Source organism: Notolepis coatsorum, assembly GCF_963971535.1.
Source record: "Notolepis coatsorum genome assembly, chromosome: 16".
In the NCBI taxonomy this organism is placed as follows: Eukaryota; Metazoa; Chordata; class Actinopteri; order Aulopiformes; family Paralepididae; genus Notolepis; species Notolepis coatsorum.
The window spans coordinates 45,170,064-45,185,710 of NC_140180.1; the positions used below are offsets into that span (position 1 = coordinate 45,170,064).

Here is a 15,647-nt window from a genome sequence, read left to right on the forward strand (position 1 = left end):
GCTCTCTCTCTCTCTCTCTCTCTCTCTCTCTCTCTCTCTCTCTCTCTCTCTCTCTCTCTCTCTCTCTCTCTATTGCTCTCTCTCTCTCTATCTCTATATATATATATATCTCTCTCTATCTCTCTATCTATCTCTCTCTCTATCTCTATATCTCTCTCTTTCTCTATCTCTCTATATCTCTTTCTATCTCTCTCTATATATATCTCTCTATATCTTTCTCTATATCTCTCTATATCGCTCTCTCTTTATCTCCCTCTCTCTTTCTCTCTCCCTTTTAATATCCATGGAGAGGAGAGGCGAGCCACATATCTGAGGCCCATGGACTCAGAGCTACCTACGTGATGTGATGTCTCGTATGCATGCAATCGTGTGTGTCTCTCTCTCTGTATGGGCGCGCATGTGTGTGTATATGTGTGTGTGTGTGTGTGTGTGTGTGTGTGTGTGTGTGTGTGTGTGTGTGTGTGTGTGTGTGTGTGTGTGTGTGGTGTGTGTGTGTGTGTGTGTGTGTGTGAAAGCTATGAGCAAGCAGCAGGGCACTTGAGGGAGCGAGGGCATTTGCATGGTGCTCAGAACCCACAGATCATTACTGCATTGTCCTTGGAAACAAACATTGGGCCCCTCTCATTTATGAACCCGCTCAAGCACATCATTAAACCAGGAGGCTTGTTTTTTCTCTCTAACTCTATCTCTCTCCAACAGGATATGTCACTCACGGTGGCCCTCAGTGGCTGTTTTTTCCTTATTTAAATTTTTTTTACTGTGGGATTTGGGGAAAACAGGAAAAAGGTTGAAGGGATGAACATCTGTATAACGATGCGGACGCGCGGCCGTGTCTGAGCCGCCGACGTTAGCCTGAAGACTGCTGAATTATTAAAAAGCACAAACACATCGCTCAAACTCGAAGGACGGCTGACTTTGTTAACTACTACAGTAGCTCCTGCAGTCGATGCTGTGGGAGACGCGCGGGGACCTTGTGAGAGAGAGAGAGCATTGGAGGGGAGAGAACACACCCCCACCCTCCCCATCAAAAGAGCAAAGTACTGTATGATGATATCTCCAGGGAAGATGAAAATTAAGACCATTGAAACTGTGCAGTGCAGCACACCTCGATTTATGGAAAAGGTGTTCTAACTGTTACTGCTGAGGGGCACTTGACGCTGATTCATTTTGCACATAATCTCACACACATCCAAAAACCCTAATCGGTTTCGCACACATTCGTTTAGTTTGACGGTTATTGAGAGTAAATTCGTTTAAATATGGCCACCACTGATGTCATCAGGGACATTGAATCATTGTGTTGTGTTAATTACAGCTTGATGGAATTATATGGTAGCAGTCCATATAAGACGAGGTATCGCTCTTTTTTCATCTACATCCTTTCATGGAGCTGTAATTAACTCAACGCAAGGATTCACTTTCCCGAGATATCACCGGTGACCATATTCAAACTAATTTACTCTCAATAACCATCAAACTAAACGGATGTGTGCAAAACTGTTTAGAGTTTTTGGATGTTTGTGAGATTATGTGCAAAATAAATCAGCATGTTTTTTTCTGGTGATGTGCCCCTTTAACAATCCCCAAAACCCAGAGCCCCCAATATCCCCTCCCCACGGCAGCATCCAACATACATCCACCATACTGTACATCCACCAACCACACCTCTACACTGACGAGATGCAGAGAAAAAAAGGATATTCCATCTCAGCTCGGATGTCATCTAGGCGATGGGACAGTTCAATGGCGTCCTCCTCCTTGTTCTCATTGAACACCTTCAGCTGAATGTCCAGCTCCTCCGTCTCTTTCAGCTCCTACAGTGTCACACACGCACGCACGCACGCACGCACGCACACACACACACACACACACACACACACACACACACACACACACACACACACACACACACCACACACACACACACACACACACACACACACACACACACACACACACACACACACACACACACACACACACAATAGCTCATTTTTCCATTGAATTGCTCCCTGTAAATGAAGACACTTTAGGTGCATTGTCGACCATGATGAATTGTCTCGACACTGAAGAGAGGTATTTCAAAGACTACCGGTCAATACTCTACTTGTGTAACTGAATCGGCCATGTCCGTGTGTAGTTCATTGGTTTCAGCTGATTCTATTCATATATATAGCATAAGTGGAGAGCAGCAGAGCATCGCTCTCACAGCTGTATATAGAAAACTGGGACCCGAGGTGTCCTGAATCCTGGACCCTCTCCGAGTCTCGGTGTCCCAGGATGGAGCCGTTCTTTACCACCGGGGGCCGTGGAGGTGTTTCTCTCTACACCATGTCCTCTATGAATCACCAGCAGCCGAGTTCACAGACGGCGATGGGGACAAAAAGTAACCCAATTTCTGTAGCTATCAATCACCCCGGCAGCGCCGTTTGGTCTCGCCTTCTGTCAAACAACAGCGGTACGGAGAGAGGGGAATGGCCCACAATACCAGCGAATAGGTGGGGTGGGGGGGGTGGAGGTGGTCACAAGCCTCTGTCGAGGACTACGGCAGCAAAAACAAATGCCGTCTCGTCTGCAGTTCACTTCTCATCGGTCGGCCATCAGCCACACTTTGCTCCTGAGTGTAAATGTGTAATTAGAAGAATCCGGGGCGTCGGCTCTTAAGTGCCCGTATTAAAAGGCCTCGGAACACGTTCATAAATGGCTGAACACAGACAACTCCGTCGTATCAGGGGCAGAAATGAAGATAATTAAAGTAATGACAGAGATAATCAAGGGGAGCAGTCGGATGACTTATTAAGAGCCGACGACAGTGCCGCGCTCAGCCTCGCTCGGTTGCAAATTAGGTCTTGAGTGATGAGTGGGTGCTTGTTTGCGTTTTGCCTCATGCGAGGATGTGTGTCGGCTGATTGATAATGATGCCAGGCGGAGCGGTGATCAGCGGCGCGCTGCCTGCCGGTGAGGTAGCGCTGTGGAATAACATGGCCGTCAGACGTGGGAGCGAGCCGAGTGACCTGGCCTTCCCTTTTCCCTTCTTGTATTAATGAGTCATTCACCCAGAACACCTTCCGTATGTTGAGTCATTCATGTTAAAGGAACACGCCAACATTATGCTTAGCGTCTTCTCCAGAAGAAGATAGATACCATTTTCCTCTCTGTGTGTGCAGTAGAAAATTATCCGGTTACAAGCTAGCCTAGCTTAGCACCAGAGTCAGTACAGTAGATACAAATGTCCTCTCTGTGCGTTCAGCAGAAAGCTATCCAGCTGCAAGCTAGCCTGGATTAGCACAAATTAATGGAAGCGGATACTCACCACTAGCCTTGCTGTTGGTCAAAAACACCTATCTCTGAGTTTTAAGCTAGGCTAATGGTCCGGATCCGCTTCCATTAATTTGTGCAAAGCCAGGCTAGCTTGCAGCTGGATAGCTTTCTACTGAATACGAAGAGAGGAAATTGGTATCTGATGTACTGACTCTGGAGAAGACACTTAAACACATTTCCCATAATGTCGGCGTGCCCCTTTAATACTGACTAAAGCTAGTGTAAACCTGAAGTGGAACTACCACTCAGCCAGAAGGGAACAGACACAGGCTTCCCAGGCACCAAGCAGGGCTATGCTGCAACTCAATCCAATAATGACTCAAAATGACGAAAACATTGATTCTGATCATTTAGGCAAAGATCCAATGCATGGTAGAATTGCACATTCTGACCATGGTCATTTTCAATTTGATTCCATTAATTTACCTATGTATTTCTGTTACAAGTGTAATAGATTAAATACAGCCAATTAAAACCCTTAGTTATTTGAGCATCACATTTGCAAAGTAATTACAGGAATAAACACTAATTGATATAAATTTATTTGGGCATTTTACTAGATTGATACAGTTGGATTTTCACATTTATATTGATGGCTCACACTGCAATCCTTTATCTTTTATTTTATGTATAGGCCTACTGAACTGGAACTGGAGAAGACAAGATTACGTGATGAAAAAAAGGGAATATTAGGCTAATCAAGCATTATGTTTCACCATGTAAACACCTAACTTGAATTATTCTCATACTCATCAACAGTCAGGGTAATAATCAGGTGCATGCATTAATACACATATAAATATGAATTATGTTTTAGGTTTTGTCATTGCTTACCGGTAGAATCTTCTTGAGTCCACATCGTAGGAACTCGTTACGGAGATGTATCCTGAAGTCCAGGTCATCAGGAGAGGTGACCAGAGCATTGATCAGCTGCATGCAGGCCACCTGTGGGACACACACACACACACCACCACACACACACCACACACACACACACACACACACACACACACACCACACACACACACACACACACACACACACACACACAACACACACACACACACACACACACACACACACACACACACCACACACACACACACACACCACACACACACACACACACACACCACACACACACACACACACACACACACGTTAGAAAGAACAGCTTGACCTGAGTAAATATGAAATGGGATATATTTGATCATGTATCATGTTTGGTCTCAGTGTAGTTTTGATGAAAAGTACATAGGGAGGGAGAGGAGAGGAGAGGGGAGGAGAGAGGAGACATTCATTTCTTGACTTTTTATCCAGACTCTAAAAAATATATATACTATCATAGAACACAAGGGAAATAAAGGAAAAAAAAAAAAAAAAAAAAAAGACGAGAGAAGAGAGAGCGAGGTTGTGGAGTGGAGGTCTGGGGAGACCAGTGACCAGATGTACATTATTAATTGATTTATTGAATAAGGGAAGAGGTGAGCAAAAGGGGTGGAGGGTGGAGGATGGGGGGATGTAGCTGATGGGCGTTAAGGGCCTGTAAGGCGGCTCAGGGGAGCAGGGCCGGGGTAAGACAGAGTCTATCTCCAGCAGACGATCAATAATGTGCTGAAGGCTTCCCATGATCAACATGTCAACAGTTGTCTTTGGAAACCCTATAATATATTGTATCTATCTATCTACTTATCTATCTATCTATCTATCTATCTATCTATCTATCTGTATGTCTCTGTCTGTCTGTCTGTCTGTCTGTCTGTCTGTCTGTCTGTCTGTCTGTCTGTCTGTCTGTCTGTCTGTCTGTCTGTATGTCTGTCTGTCTGTCTGTATGTCTGTCTATCTATCTATCTATCTATCTATCTATCTATCGATATATATGTATATATCTATCTATCTGTATGTCTGTCTGTCTGTCTGTCTGTATGTATGTCTGTCTGTCTGTCTGTCTGTATATTGATCTATTTATCTATCTATCTATCTATCTATCTATCTATCTATCTATCTATCTATCTATCTATCTATCTATCTATCTATCTATCTATCTATCTATCTGTCTGTCTGTCTGTCTGTCTGTCTGTCTGTCTGTCTGTCTGTCTGTCTGTCTGTCTGTCTGTCTGTCTGTCTGTCTGTCTGTCTGTCTGTCTGTCTGTATGTCTGTCTGTCTGTCTGTCTGTATGTCTGTCTATCTATCTATCTATCTATCTATCTATCTATCTATCTATCGATATATATGTATATATCTATCTATCTGTATGTCTGTCTGTCTGTCTGTCTGTATGTATGTCTGTCTGTCTGTCTGTCTGTATATTGATCTATTTATCTATCTATCTATCTATCTATCTATCTATCTATCTATCTATCTATCTATCTATCTATCTATCTATCTATCTATCTGTCTGTCTGTCTGTCTGTCTGTCTGTCTGTCTGTCTGTCTGTCTGTCTGTCTGTATGTCTGTATGTCTGTCTGTCTGTCTGTCTGTCTGTCTGTATGTCTGTCTGTATATTGATCTATTTATCTATCTATATATCTATCTATCTATCTGTCTGTCTGTCTGTCTGTCTGTCTGTCTGTCTGTCTGTCTGTCTGTCTGTCTGTCTGTCTGTCTGTCTGTCTGTCTGTCTGTATATCTGTCTGTCTGTCTGTCTGTCTGTCTGTCTGTCTGTCTGTCTGTCTGTCTGTCTGTCTGTCTGTCTGTCTGTCTGTCTGTCTGTCTGTCTGTCTGTCTGTCTGTCTGTCTGTCTATATATATATATATATATATATATATATATATATATATATATATATATATATATATATATATATATATATATATATAGTATTCTGCCAAGCTATTTGTCTTTGGTGGCTCACAAGAACAGACATCACATGCAAGTGCACATATGCACGGAGACTAACATCCACACTTGCATATGCAGGTGCTCGCCTGCAAACCGTGCCCTGAGAGAAGGCTAATGAGATGTAGCCTGCAGGTGAATCAGGAATAATGGCCATCTGGAGTGAACAGTGTTGCTTTGTTTTAGTTTTGTGTATGTTTTAGCACCAGCGGTGTAACAGCAAGACATCAAACTGCTTTATGTTGGCCAGGTAAAGGAGAAAGCATGTTGTCGGTGATATACGCAGGTATGTGTTGGACACGGATCATGTATATGTATATGTATATGTATATGTCATCAATTGTGCAGAGCAAGCGTGTATTTGTAAACACTGGTGGCGTGTGTGACACACCGTGTGCCAACAGCGCCAGGCAACAGCACCAGACTATACTCCAGAAAGACCTTGAGAGCCTTTGAGTCAGATCTGTGCACTGAAGCTCTGTGTTCTCTCCACCTGAGGCTGAGCACAGAATACAGAGCCCACCACATCTTCACAGGGCTCACATGAATGCGGAGGCCCTTTGGAACAGATCACCACTCACATCCACTCACACGCACACCTCTGTCACGTCTGATGTGATGAAGTGGGATTTAGTTGAAGGAGCGTTGTGTCGGCCTCGCGTGCGCCTGTATTATTGTGTCGAGGCGTTAGCTGCTGTAATGTTTGTCGGGTTGAGAGGGCTTGCGGCGCTGCGATATGAGGTTTCCAAAACAGCATAAGTAAAAGCGGCACCGCTGGGACGGTTTTAAAGTCGAGGCGGTGGCTTCTCTCTCGCTGCCGCGGCGGAGCAAAGCCTGAACAACACGGCAAAACACATTGTAATCACATTAGCAGCGTCTGCCTCTGCAGCCCATCACAGGGTGTGGAGAAGGGGGGGGAAAGTCTATTAATTTCTTTGAATTCTCTGCATCAGCAAGGTATTTTAATTTACTTCACAATTAGCAGCGCTTCATTTCATTAGTAGCAATTTTTTTAATGAGGAAAACAACGGCCCCCCAGTCAAAAGGAATCACGGCTTACTCCCCCCTCACTCTGTGTTCACTTCCTCATAACTTTGCAAACCACAAAATTAGAAAATTAGTAATTCATCAGTGTTTAGTTTTTTTAGTTTTTGTTATATATATATATATATATATATTTAGAGTGAGACTGACGGATAGAAAACTAGCAAAAACCCAAAGACAGGTGTGTTGCTTCTAAAGTTGCCCCTTTCCACCGGCTCCTTTGAGACCCATCAACAGGTGTGTCAGTAGTTGTTGTGTGAGACTGTGTACGATTTAATGTTATCTGGCCAGTTATTATATTTACATTTATTGTAGGCCTATATATTCTGATAAATCGTAAATGGGGAGAAAAAAGTAGGTGAAAAAATATGTTGATGTTCCCCCCGAGAAACTATTGTGTTCCCCAGAGAAACGATTGTGTTCCGCAGAGAAACTATTGTGTTCCCCACAGAAACTATTGTGTTCCCCAGAGAAACAATTGTGTTCCCCCGACGATTGTGTCCCCCAGAGAAACTATTGTGTTCCCCAGAGAAACTATTGTGTCCCCCCGAGAAACTATTGTGTTCCCCAGATAAACTATTGTGTTCCCCAGAGAAACGATTGTGTTCCCCAGAGAAACTATTGTGTTCCCCCGAGAGAAACTATTGTGTTCCCCCGAGAAACTATTGTGTTCCCCCGAGAAACTATTGTGTTCCCCCGAGAAACTATTGTGTTCTCAGAAAAACTCCAGAAAGACATTAGTATGCAAAGGTCAAAGTAATCCCAGATCACTGTTTCCCATGTGTTATTAGAAACAACAGTTCATTATGAGACTATTATAGTCTATGATGCATACAATATTTACTTTAATAAAGAAAATGATCAAATCATTCCAATATGTTTATTTATTTGGGGAAAATCTGCACTGATCTTGTTTGTTGAAGGTACGGCACATGTATTTACAGAGGTACCCAACATGGCCTTGCGTGTTACTTAGTGGTTCCTGTCGTGTCCGATAGGAAGGTTTTTGCCAAAATATGATCGATGGAAATAATGGTAATCTACCATTATGCTTTGCACCGGCTTGCATTCCTCATAAATCTGTCGGCCCCAAAGTGTCACCGTTCAAAGGAGTCAGTCGGCCTCTCCAGACAGAATGACGGAGGAAAACTGCCACCTGCCGACAAATCACTTCTCATAACCAGGTATATAGTAGGCAAGAAGGAGTCTATCCTCTAGTCATTCATCTCAAAAACGCAGAAATCACATGCTTTTCTTGGGTTCAGTGGCAGAGCTTCCTAGCCTAGCAAAGGCCAAATAAATATTGCATGATTCACTTTGGTCCTCAAAGTGATGCCGCACCAATCAGCTTTGGATGTTGACTGTTTTTTTAGTTTTAGTTTTTTTATATAAAATTATTAGACACACAGTGCCATTATCAGAGTCCTTGTTCCGATTGGTTAAGATATTGTGCAAGTGTGGCCGCAGACGCACTGAACTCGCTAGTTGCCGTAGTCAAAAAGTGTATGTACTGTGTTTGTTTTTACAACACGGAATCTAAAAATGACAAGTGTAATGCTATGTGTAACTTATGATAACAAATACAATACAAGAGTAGACAGGTAATTAATTACTGTATATGTTGGGTAGGTCTGGTTTACCATGCTGTGACCTCAGCTAAATCAGTGATAGCTGGCCGACTGACATGACAGGCAGCTGCCACAGCATGCACCTTGGGAAGTGGATGAGTCAGGCGGTGCTGACGAAGGGAGAATGGATGGAGGTGATCCGTGAGATCTATGTGATGGAAAGGTTGACGTATGCATCGAGACTACAGAGGGAAAGGGTTGAGGAGAAGTGGGAGAGATGGCGGGAATCGAGACTCATGAGGCCATACTTTGTGTAAATTTAAATTGATAAGATTGATGTACACTTGGTTTAGGGACTGTATGTGTGAGTAAGATTTGAATGTACCCCTGCCCCCTTTTTTATTTTAACTTTCTGTTTTGTGGTATGTGTTGTTCTTGTTTGTATGTTTATTGTTTTGAAATTAATGGTGGTATTCTCAGCTTCTTTGCCAAAATGCCAGATTGGGGCCCAGATAAGAAAGTGCCCCTGAAAGACTGAATAAAGACACAGAGAAATCAATGGCCAACACTGCGGTGGCGCTAACTAAACCAAACCTCTGCAGTCACTGACATGGCCTCCAGCAACATCGGAGTAAAAATATTTCCGTTTTTGAGGCGGATTAGAAGCTGTCAGAACTACAGTGGATCTCAAGAGAGATTATCTAGCCCTACTGCATCAATGGTGATACTGTACGACTGCAAAACTGTCCCTGTAACATTAAATAGGCCTGGTGGACATCGATAAAAACAAGCACCTTCTTCTGCTCATGCACTAGGTAAGTAAGACATTCATTGTGTATAATAGTGTTGAAAACGCAGGAGGTAAAATGTGATGATGTGCCCAAAGGCAGTAGTCTGTAGCCTACTGTCTGCTGCTCTGGTTCAGCAGGCAGCAGGCTTTTAGAGGAGCTCTCCATTCAGCACCTACTGCCTGTGTGCTCTGGTTCAGCAGGCAGCAGGCTTTTAGAGGAGCTCTCCATTCAGCACCTACTGCCTGTGTGCTCTGGTTCAGCAGGCAGCAGGCTTTTAGAGGAGCTCTCCATTCAGCACCTACTGACTGTGTGCTCTGGTTCAGCAGGCAACAGGCTTTTAGAGGAGCTCTCCATTCAGCACCTACTGCCTGTGTGCTCTGGTTCAGCAGGCAGCAGGCTTTTAGAGGAGCTCTCCATTCAGCACCTACTGCCTGTGTGCTCTGGTTCAGCAGGCAGCAGGCTTTTAGAGGAGCTCTCCATTCAGCACCTACTGCCTGTGTGCTCTGGTTCAGCAGGCAACAGGCTTTTAGAGGAGCTCTCCATTCAGCACCTACTGACTGTGTGCTCTGGTTCAGCAGGCAGCAGGCTTTTAGAGGAGCTCTCCATTCAGCACCTACTGCCTGTGTGCTCTGGTTCAGCAGGCAGCAGGCTTTTAGAGGAGCTCTCCATTCAGCACCTACTGTCTGCTGCTCTGGTTCAGCAGGCAGCAGGCTTTTAGAGGAGCTCTCCATTCAGCACCTACTGCCTGTGTGCTCTGGTTCAGCAGGCAGCAGGCTTTTAGAGGAGCTCTCCATTCAGCACCTACTGCCTGTGTGCTCTGGTTCAGCAGGCAGCAGGCTTTTAGAGGAGCTCTCCATTCAGCACCTACTGCCTGTGTGCTCTGGTTCAGCAGGCAGCAGGCTTTTAGAGGAGCTCTCCATTCAGCACCTACTGCCTGTGTGCTCTGGTTCAGCAGGCAGCAGGCTTTTAGAGGAGCTCTCCATTCAGCACCTACTGCCTGTGTGCTCTGGTTCAGCAGGCAGCAGGCTTTTAGAGGAGCTCTCCATTCAGCACCTACTGCCTGTGTGCTCTGGTTCAGCAGGCAGCATGCTTTTAGAGGAGCTCTCCATTCAGCACCTACTGACTGTGTGCTCTGGTTCAGCAGGCAACAGGCTTTTAGAGGAGCTCTCCATTCAGCACCTACTGCCTGTGTGCTCTGGTTCAGCAGGCAACAGGCTTTTAGAGGAGCTCTCCATTCAGCACCTACTGCCTGTGTGCTCTGGTTCAGCAGGCAACAGGCTTTTAGAGGAGCTCTCCATTCAGCACCTACTGCCTGTGTGCTCTGGTTCAGCAGGCAACAGGCTTTTAGAGGAGCTCTCCATTCAGCACCTACTGCCTGTGTGCTCTGGTTCAGCAGGCAACAGGCTGGAGGATGCTGCTGCTGACCGTGACACCTGGGGCGGCGGTGGCTGGATGGGACGCTTATAGCTTATCCGCAACAGTAAGTTACTTCCGGGGTAGGCCTGATTGGCCCCGACAGGCACGTGACGCGCAACTTTCTCTGCCGCGCGGCACGCTCCGCGGAGCCGAGCGGCAGAACTTGCGGAATTACGTAACCGTCCAAATACGCCATGACTTTCATTCGGCGCTTCAGCTCACCTGGCAGAGCAACGGTCCTGCGATCCTGCGGTCCGTTGTTGACGAGTTCGAATCCCATCAAATCTTTTTTTTTTAACGTGATTTTTTTTTTAACATGTATTCTTTCGCCGGTTAAGGTTAGGCATGGTTAAGGTTAAGGTTAAGGTTAGGCATTTTTTCGGAGTTGGTTAAGGTTAGAACGGTTAAGTTTAGGCGCTGTTAAGGAGCTGGTTAAGGTTAGAGTTTGTCTTAGAGAATGGCTATATTCTTTCTATGGTTAAGGTTAGGCATGGTTAAGGTTAAGGTTAGGCATTGTTTCGGAGTTGGTTAAGGTTAGAACGGTTAAGTGTAGGCGCTGTTAAGGAGCTGGTTAAGGTTAGAGTTTGTGTTAGAGAATGGCAATAGACAGCCTATTTCCGCGCGACAGCTCTCAGCAGCCTCGTTGCGCGTCCTGAGTTTGCCGCGTCACGTGCCTGTCGGGGCCAATCAGGCCTACCCCGGAAGTCACTTACTGTTGCGGAACAGTTACAGGCGGATGGGACCCGTATGATGCAGGAGGAAAGGACGGCCAGGAGACAGGAGAGGAGACTCAGGAGGAATACACACTGCAGCTCCTGTTACCACTACCACAACACCTACCTGCAACAGGACGTGTGGATCCAGGATAGGACCATACAGCCATCAAAGGACTCATCGTTAGAAGTGGTCGTCATCACCGGACTTCAATGGTCAACCACAAGCAAGCAAGTGTGTGTGTGCGCGCGTGCGTGCGTGCGTGCGTGCGTGTGTGTAATAGTGAATAGTGAGATCGAATAGTGATCGGAATGCCAATATTGACACAAGTATCCTATTTTGTTTGTGGAGGCACTCATGGTGGGGAAAAGCCAGGGCTAGACTTCAGGTTAAGGATATAATGTTAAGGAAATGCACATATTTAATATGCAAAATGAACATATCGGCATCTCTGTTAAATGAGATGTAATGTTCAGGAGATTCTATGAGTTTGCTGATGTTGCTTAAATCCCATATCCCGTTGACAAATGCTGGGGTAAGCTTGTATGCCGACTATGGGAAACCAAACTATGATGGCTGGGAGTGGGATATAGCCATGTGTAGATAGATACCGATGTACCTTGGTCATTTATTTTTGGCCTTTTCTGTCCGTGTGAGTTACATGGGGAAAATGTTCAGTTTCCTCATGCTATATACAGTATATATAGACATACTGGTAGGGATGTCCGATATTATCGGCCGATATTGGCATTACAATGTGATATCGGAAAATATCGGTTAAAAAAAAATAATAATAATTTGTTTACATTTCTATAACCTTTATCGGTATCGGTAAAAAAGCCAATATCGAGCAGCCCTACATACTGGTCATATACAAAAATGCATGCAAACGGCTTATTCTATCAAAACATTGAACCAGTTCAAGCTGTGCCTATGCTTAGCCTGGATTGCATGTGAATGGGCGAGATCTGCGATTCTGGAGGAGAGCCATTGCCATTGTCTGGTACCAACACCCAGAGGCACGTGGCTTTTAAATCCTGTTATTCGGGGGGAAAGCCTACAAGAGTAATTTAATTTTAAAATCTCTAGGCTCCCCTCTTGTTTACACATAATATGAGCAGGTGGTGGATGGAAGCAGAGGTATTAAAATAAAAAATCTTCATCCACTTCCAATGTTATTACCATTTTGTATTCCCGTTTTATTTGGTGTTGATATTAATTTGACATATTTTGCTCGCATTAGACTTCATTAAATAAAATGTAAAAAAGTTTTGTGTAGGCGCAACGTCTTTCGCCAAACTCCACTCACCCGGCGACAGACGGCACCATCTGCATCGTGTTTTGGAGATGGACATTTTATTTCATTTTATTTTGTTTCGCACATGGTAGTGTATTACAGTACATTACAAATTCCTATAATTCATTTAGTTATTATAATCAAATACACCCATAAGCGAAAAGGAGCAATACCTGCCCCCTATCCAATTAAATAAAGTACATTTGATGGTCGGCGCATACAACCTAAACTAAAGTGCAAATTTAAACAAATTCAAAACAAAACAAAAACGAGCAACACATGACATTCTATTATGAGTCCAGGCTTACTCCAAGACACAAGACATGGGGACGCGGTTAAGCGTATTTATTAGGAATCCAAGAGAGGTAATCCAATATAGGTAGAGGGTGGAATGCCAGTGTAGGTGCTAGGATTACAGTTGGTGTGGATGCAGGAGAGTGTATTCGTCACCTACGGGCGGGAACGAGGACGCGGTCGCTCTCTGGAGCCTCAGGAGTCATCCTCTGAGGCCATGAGCAGGGAAGGGGCGCCCCCCAGATACCATGTACTAGCCCCCAACACTGATGTCAATGTGAGGGTGCCTGGATGCTTATGGGGCTGGATGGGGCGACAGTGGCTCGGTGGTAGAGCAGTCGTCTGGTAATATGGAGGTTCCCGGTTTGAATCCAGCTCTTCCCGGGCAGCAGGTCGAAGTGTCCTTGAGCAAGACGCTTAACCCCTAACTGCTCCCGATGAGCAGGTTGGCAGGTTGGTGTGAATGAGTGAGTGAATGGGTCAAATGTGAGGAACAAATTGTAAAGTGCTTTGGATAAATATCCAAATATATCCAAATATCCTATATAAATGCACCATTTACCATCTACTCCTGGGAAGGGATGCAAGAGAGAAGACAGAGGAAAAGATCCCGCCCCCTGACTGACGTGGACGCTTGGGGCAGCGGGGTGTAGGTGGCTGGGATGTTTCATTAATATAAATGAACTGCATTTATACAGCGCTTTTATCCAAAGTGCTTTACAACTTATGCCTCACATTCACCCATTCACTCAAACATGCACACACCATGTGAGGTGCCAACCTGCTCGTCGGGAGCCTTTAGGGGGTCAAGTGTCTTTCGCAAGAACACTTTGACACGCTGTTGGGAGGAGCCAGAATCGAACCGGGAACCTTCCGATTACCAGTATGGTATCACGCCTCTCTACCTCCTGAGCCACTGGATGAGGTTAGAGTCAGGGCTCTTCCATGTTCCATCAACTACAGTAAGAAATAACAGCGGGAAGGCAGGTCTTCTAACCAGGATGAGGCAGCGTGAGGAGAACAGAATGGAGATTCTTAGATAGCAGGTCTGCAACGAGTGGCTCCACGTTAGGAGAGGCAGGGTGTAATCAAGTGAAATTAGTGCCTCCGGGGCGCTGCCATGTGATTGACTGTCTGGAGAGGCGTAGAGTACCGTGTGCATACTGTGCCGAGCCATACCTTGGCTGCATGTTATATTTAAATGACAAAAAAAAAGATAATTAAATAAAATAGGAAATGAATTCAACCCAGAATCGTTTTAAAATGGAAATGTTCACTGGGAGGAGAGCGAGTAGCTGTTGTCCTCTAGCCTACTGCAGAGTCAAAGTCAAGTAGAAATGATTTAAGACTGAATAAAGCTGGTATCGATCAATTCATTGTTATTTCATTGGTTTGATGATAGGTCATGGATTAGCAAAGGACTTCCGAAGATACACCAGTGGTGGAGTGTTTGTTTTAGGAAGCAGTGACACCCTGTGGAGTGTTTGTTTCAGGAAGCAGTGAGGACACGTGGAGTGTTTGTTTCAGGAAGCAGTGAAGACATGTGGAGTGTTTGTTTTAAGAAGCAGTGAAGACATGTGGAGTGTTTGTTTCAGGAAGCAGTGAGGACATGTGGAGTGTTTGTTTCAGGAAGCAGTGAAGACATGTGGAGTGTTTGTTTCAGGAAGCAGTGAAGACATGTGGAGTGTTTGTTTCAGGAAGCAGTGAAGACCCGTGGAGTGTTTGTTTCAGGAAGCAGTGAGGACATGTGGAGTGTTTGTTTCAGGAAGCAGTGAAGACATGTGGAGTGTTTGTTTCAGGAAGCAGTGAGGACATGTGGAGTGTTTGTTTCAGGAAGCAGTGAGGACATGTGGAGTGTTTGTTTCAGGAAGCAGTGAGGACATGTGGAGTGTTTGTTTTAGGAAGCAGTGAAGACATGTGGAGTGTTTGTTTCAGGAAACAGTGAAGACCCGTGGAGTGTTTGTTTCAGGAAACAGTGAGGACATGTGGAGTGTTTGTTTCAGGAAGCAGTGAGGACATGTGGAGTGTTTGTTTCAGGAAACAGTGAAGACATGTGGAGTGTTTGTTTCAGGAAACAGTGAAGACCCGTGGAGTGTTTGTTTCAGGAAACAGTGAGGACATGTGGAGTGTTTGTTTCAGGAAACAGTGAGGACATGTGGAGTGTTTGTTTCAGGAAACAGTGAGGACATGTGGAGTGTTTGTTTCAGGAAGCAGTGAAGACCCGTGGAGTGTTTGTTTCAGGAAACAGTGAAGACCCGTGGAGTGTTTGTTTCAGGAAGCAGGGAGGAGGCGGCCAACAACCACAAAATGTATTTTGCTTCAACCAAAGTTGCCGTTGTGTTCATGTGGTCCACTATTATA

The 15,647-nt window shown here is 44.9% G+C and overlaps 1 protein-coding gene across 1 annotated transcript in view; it reads right to left on the reverse strand.

Annotated features, from left to right (window-relative positions):
- Nucleotides 1-15,647, reverse strand: part of diaph2 (diaphanous-related formin 2) — an 874,190-nt gene that overhangs the window by 562,765 nt on the left and 295,778 nt on the right. Inside the window, exons 12-13 of the mRNA XM_084332019.1 lie at nucleotides 4,156-4,266; nucleotides 1,702-1,814 (exon numbers count right to left, since the gene is read on the reverse strand). Coding sequence (XP_084188145.1) covers nucleotides 1,702-1,814; nucleotides 4,156-4,266 — 224 coding nt within the window. The remainder of the gene's footprint in view (nucleotides 1-1,701; nucleotides 1,815-4,155; nucleotides 4,267-15,647) is intronic.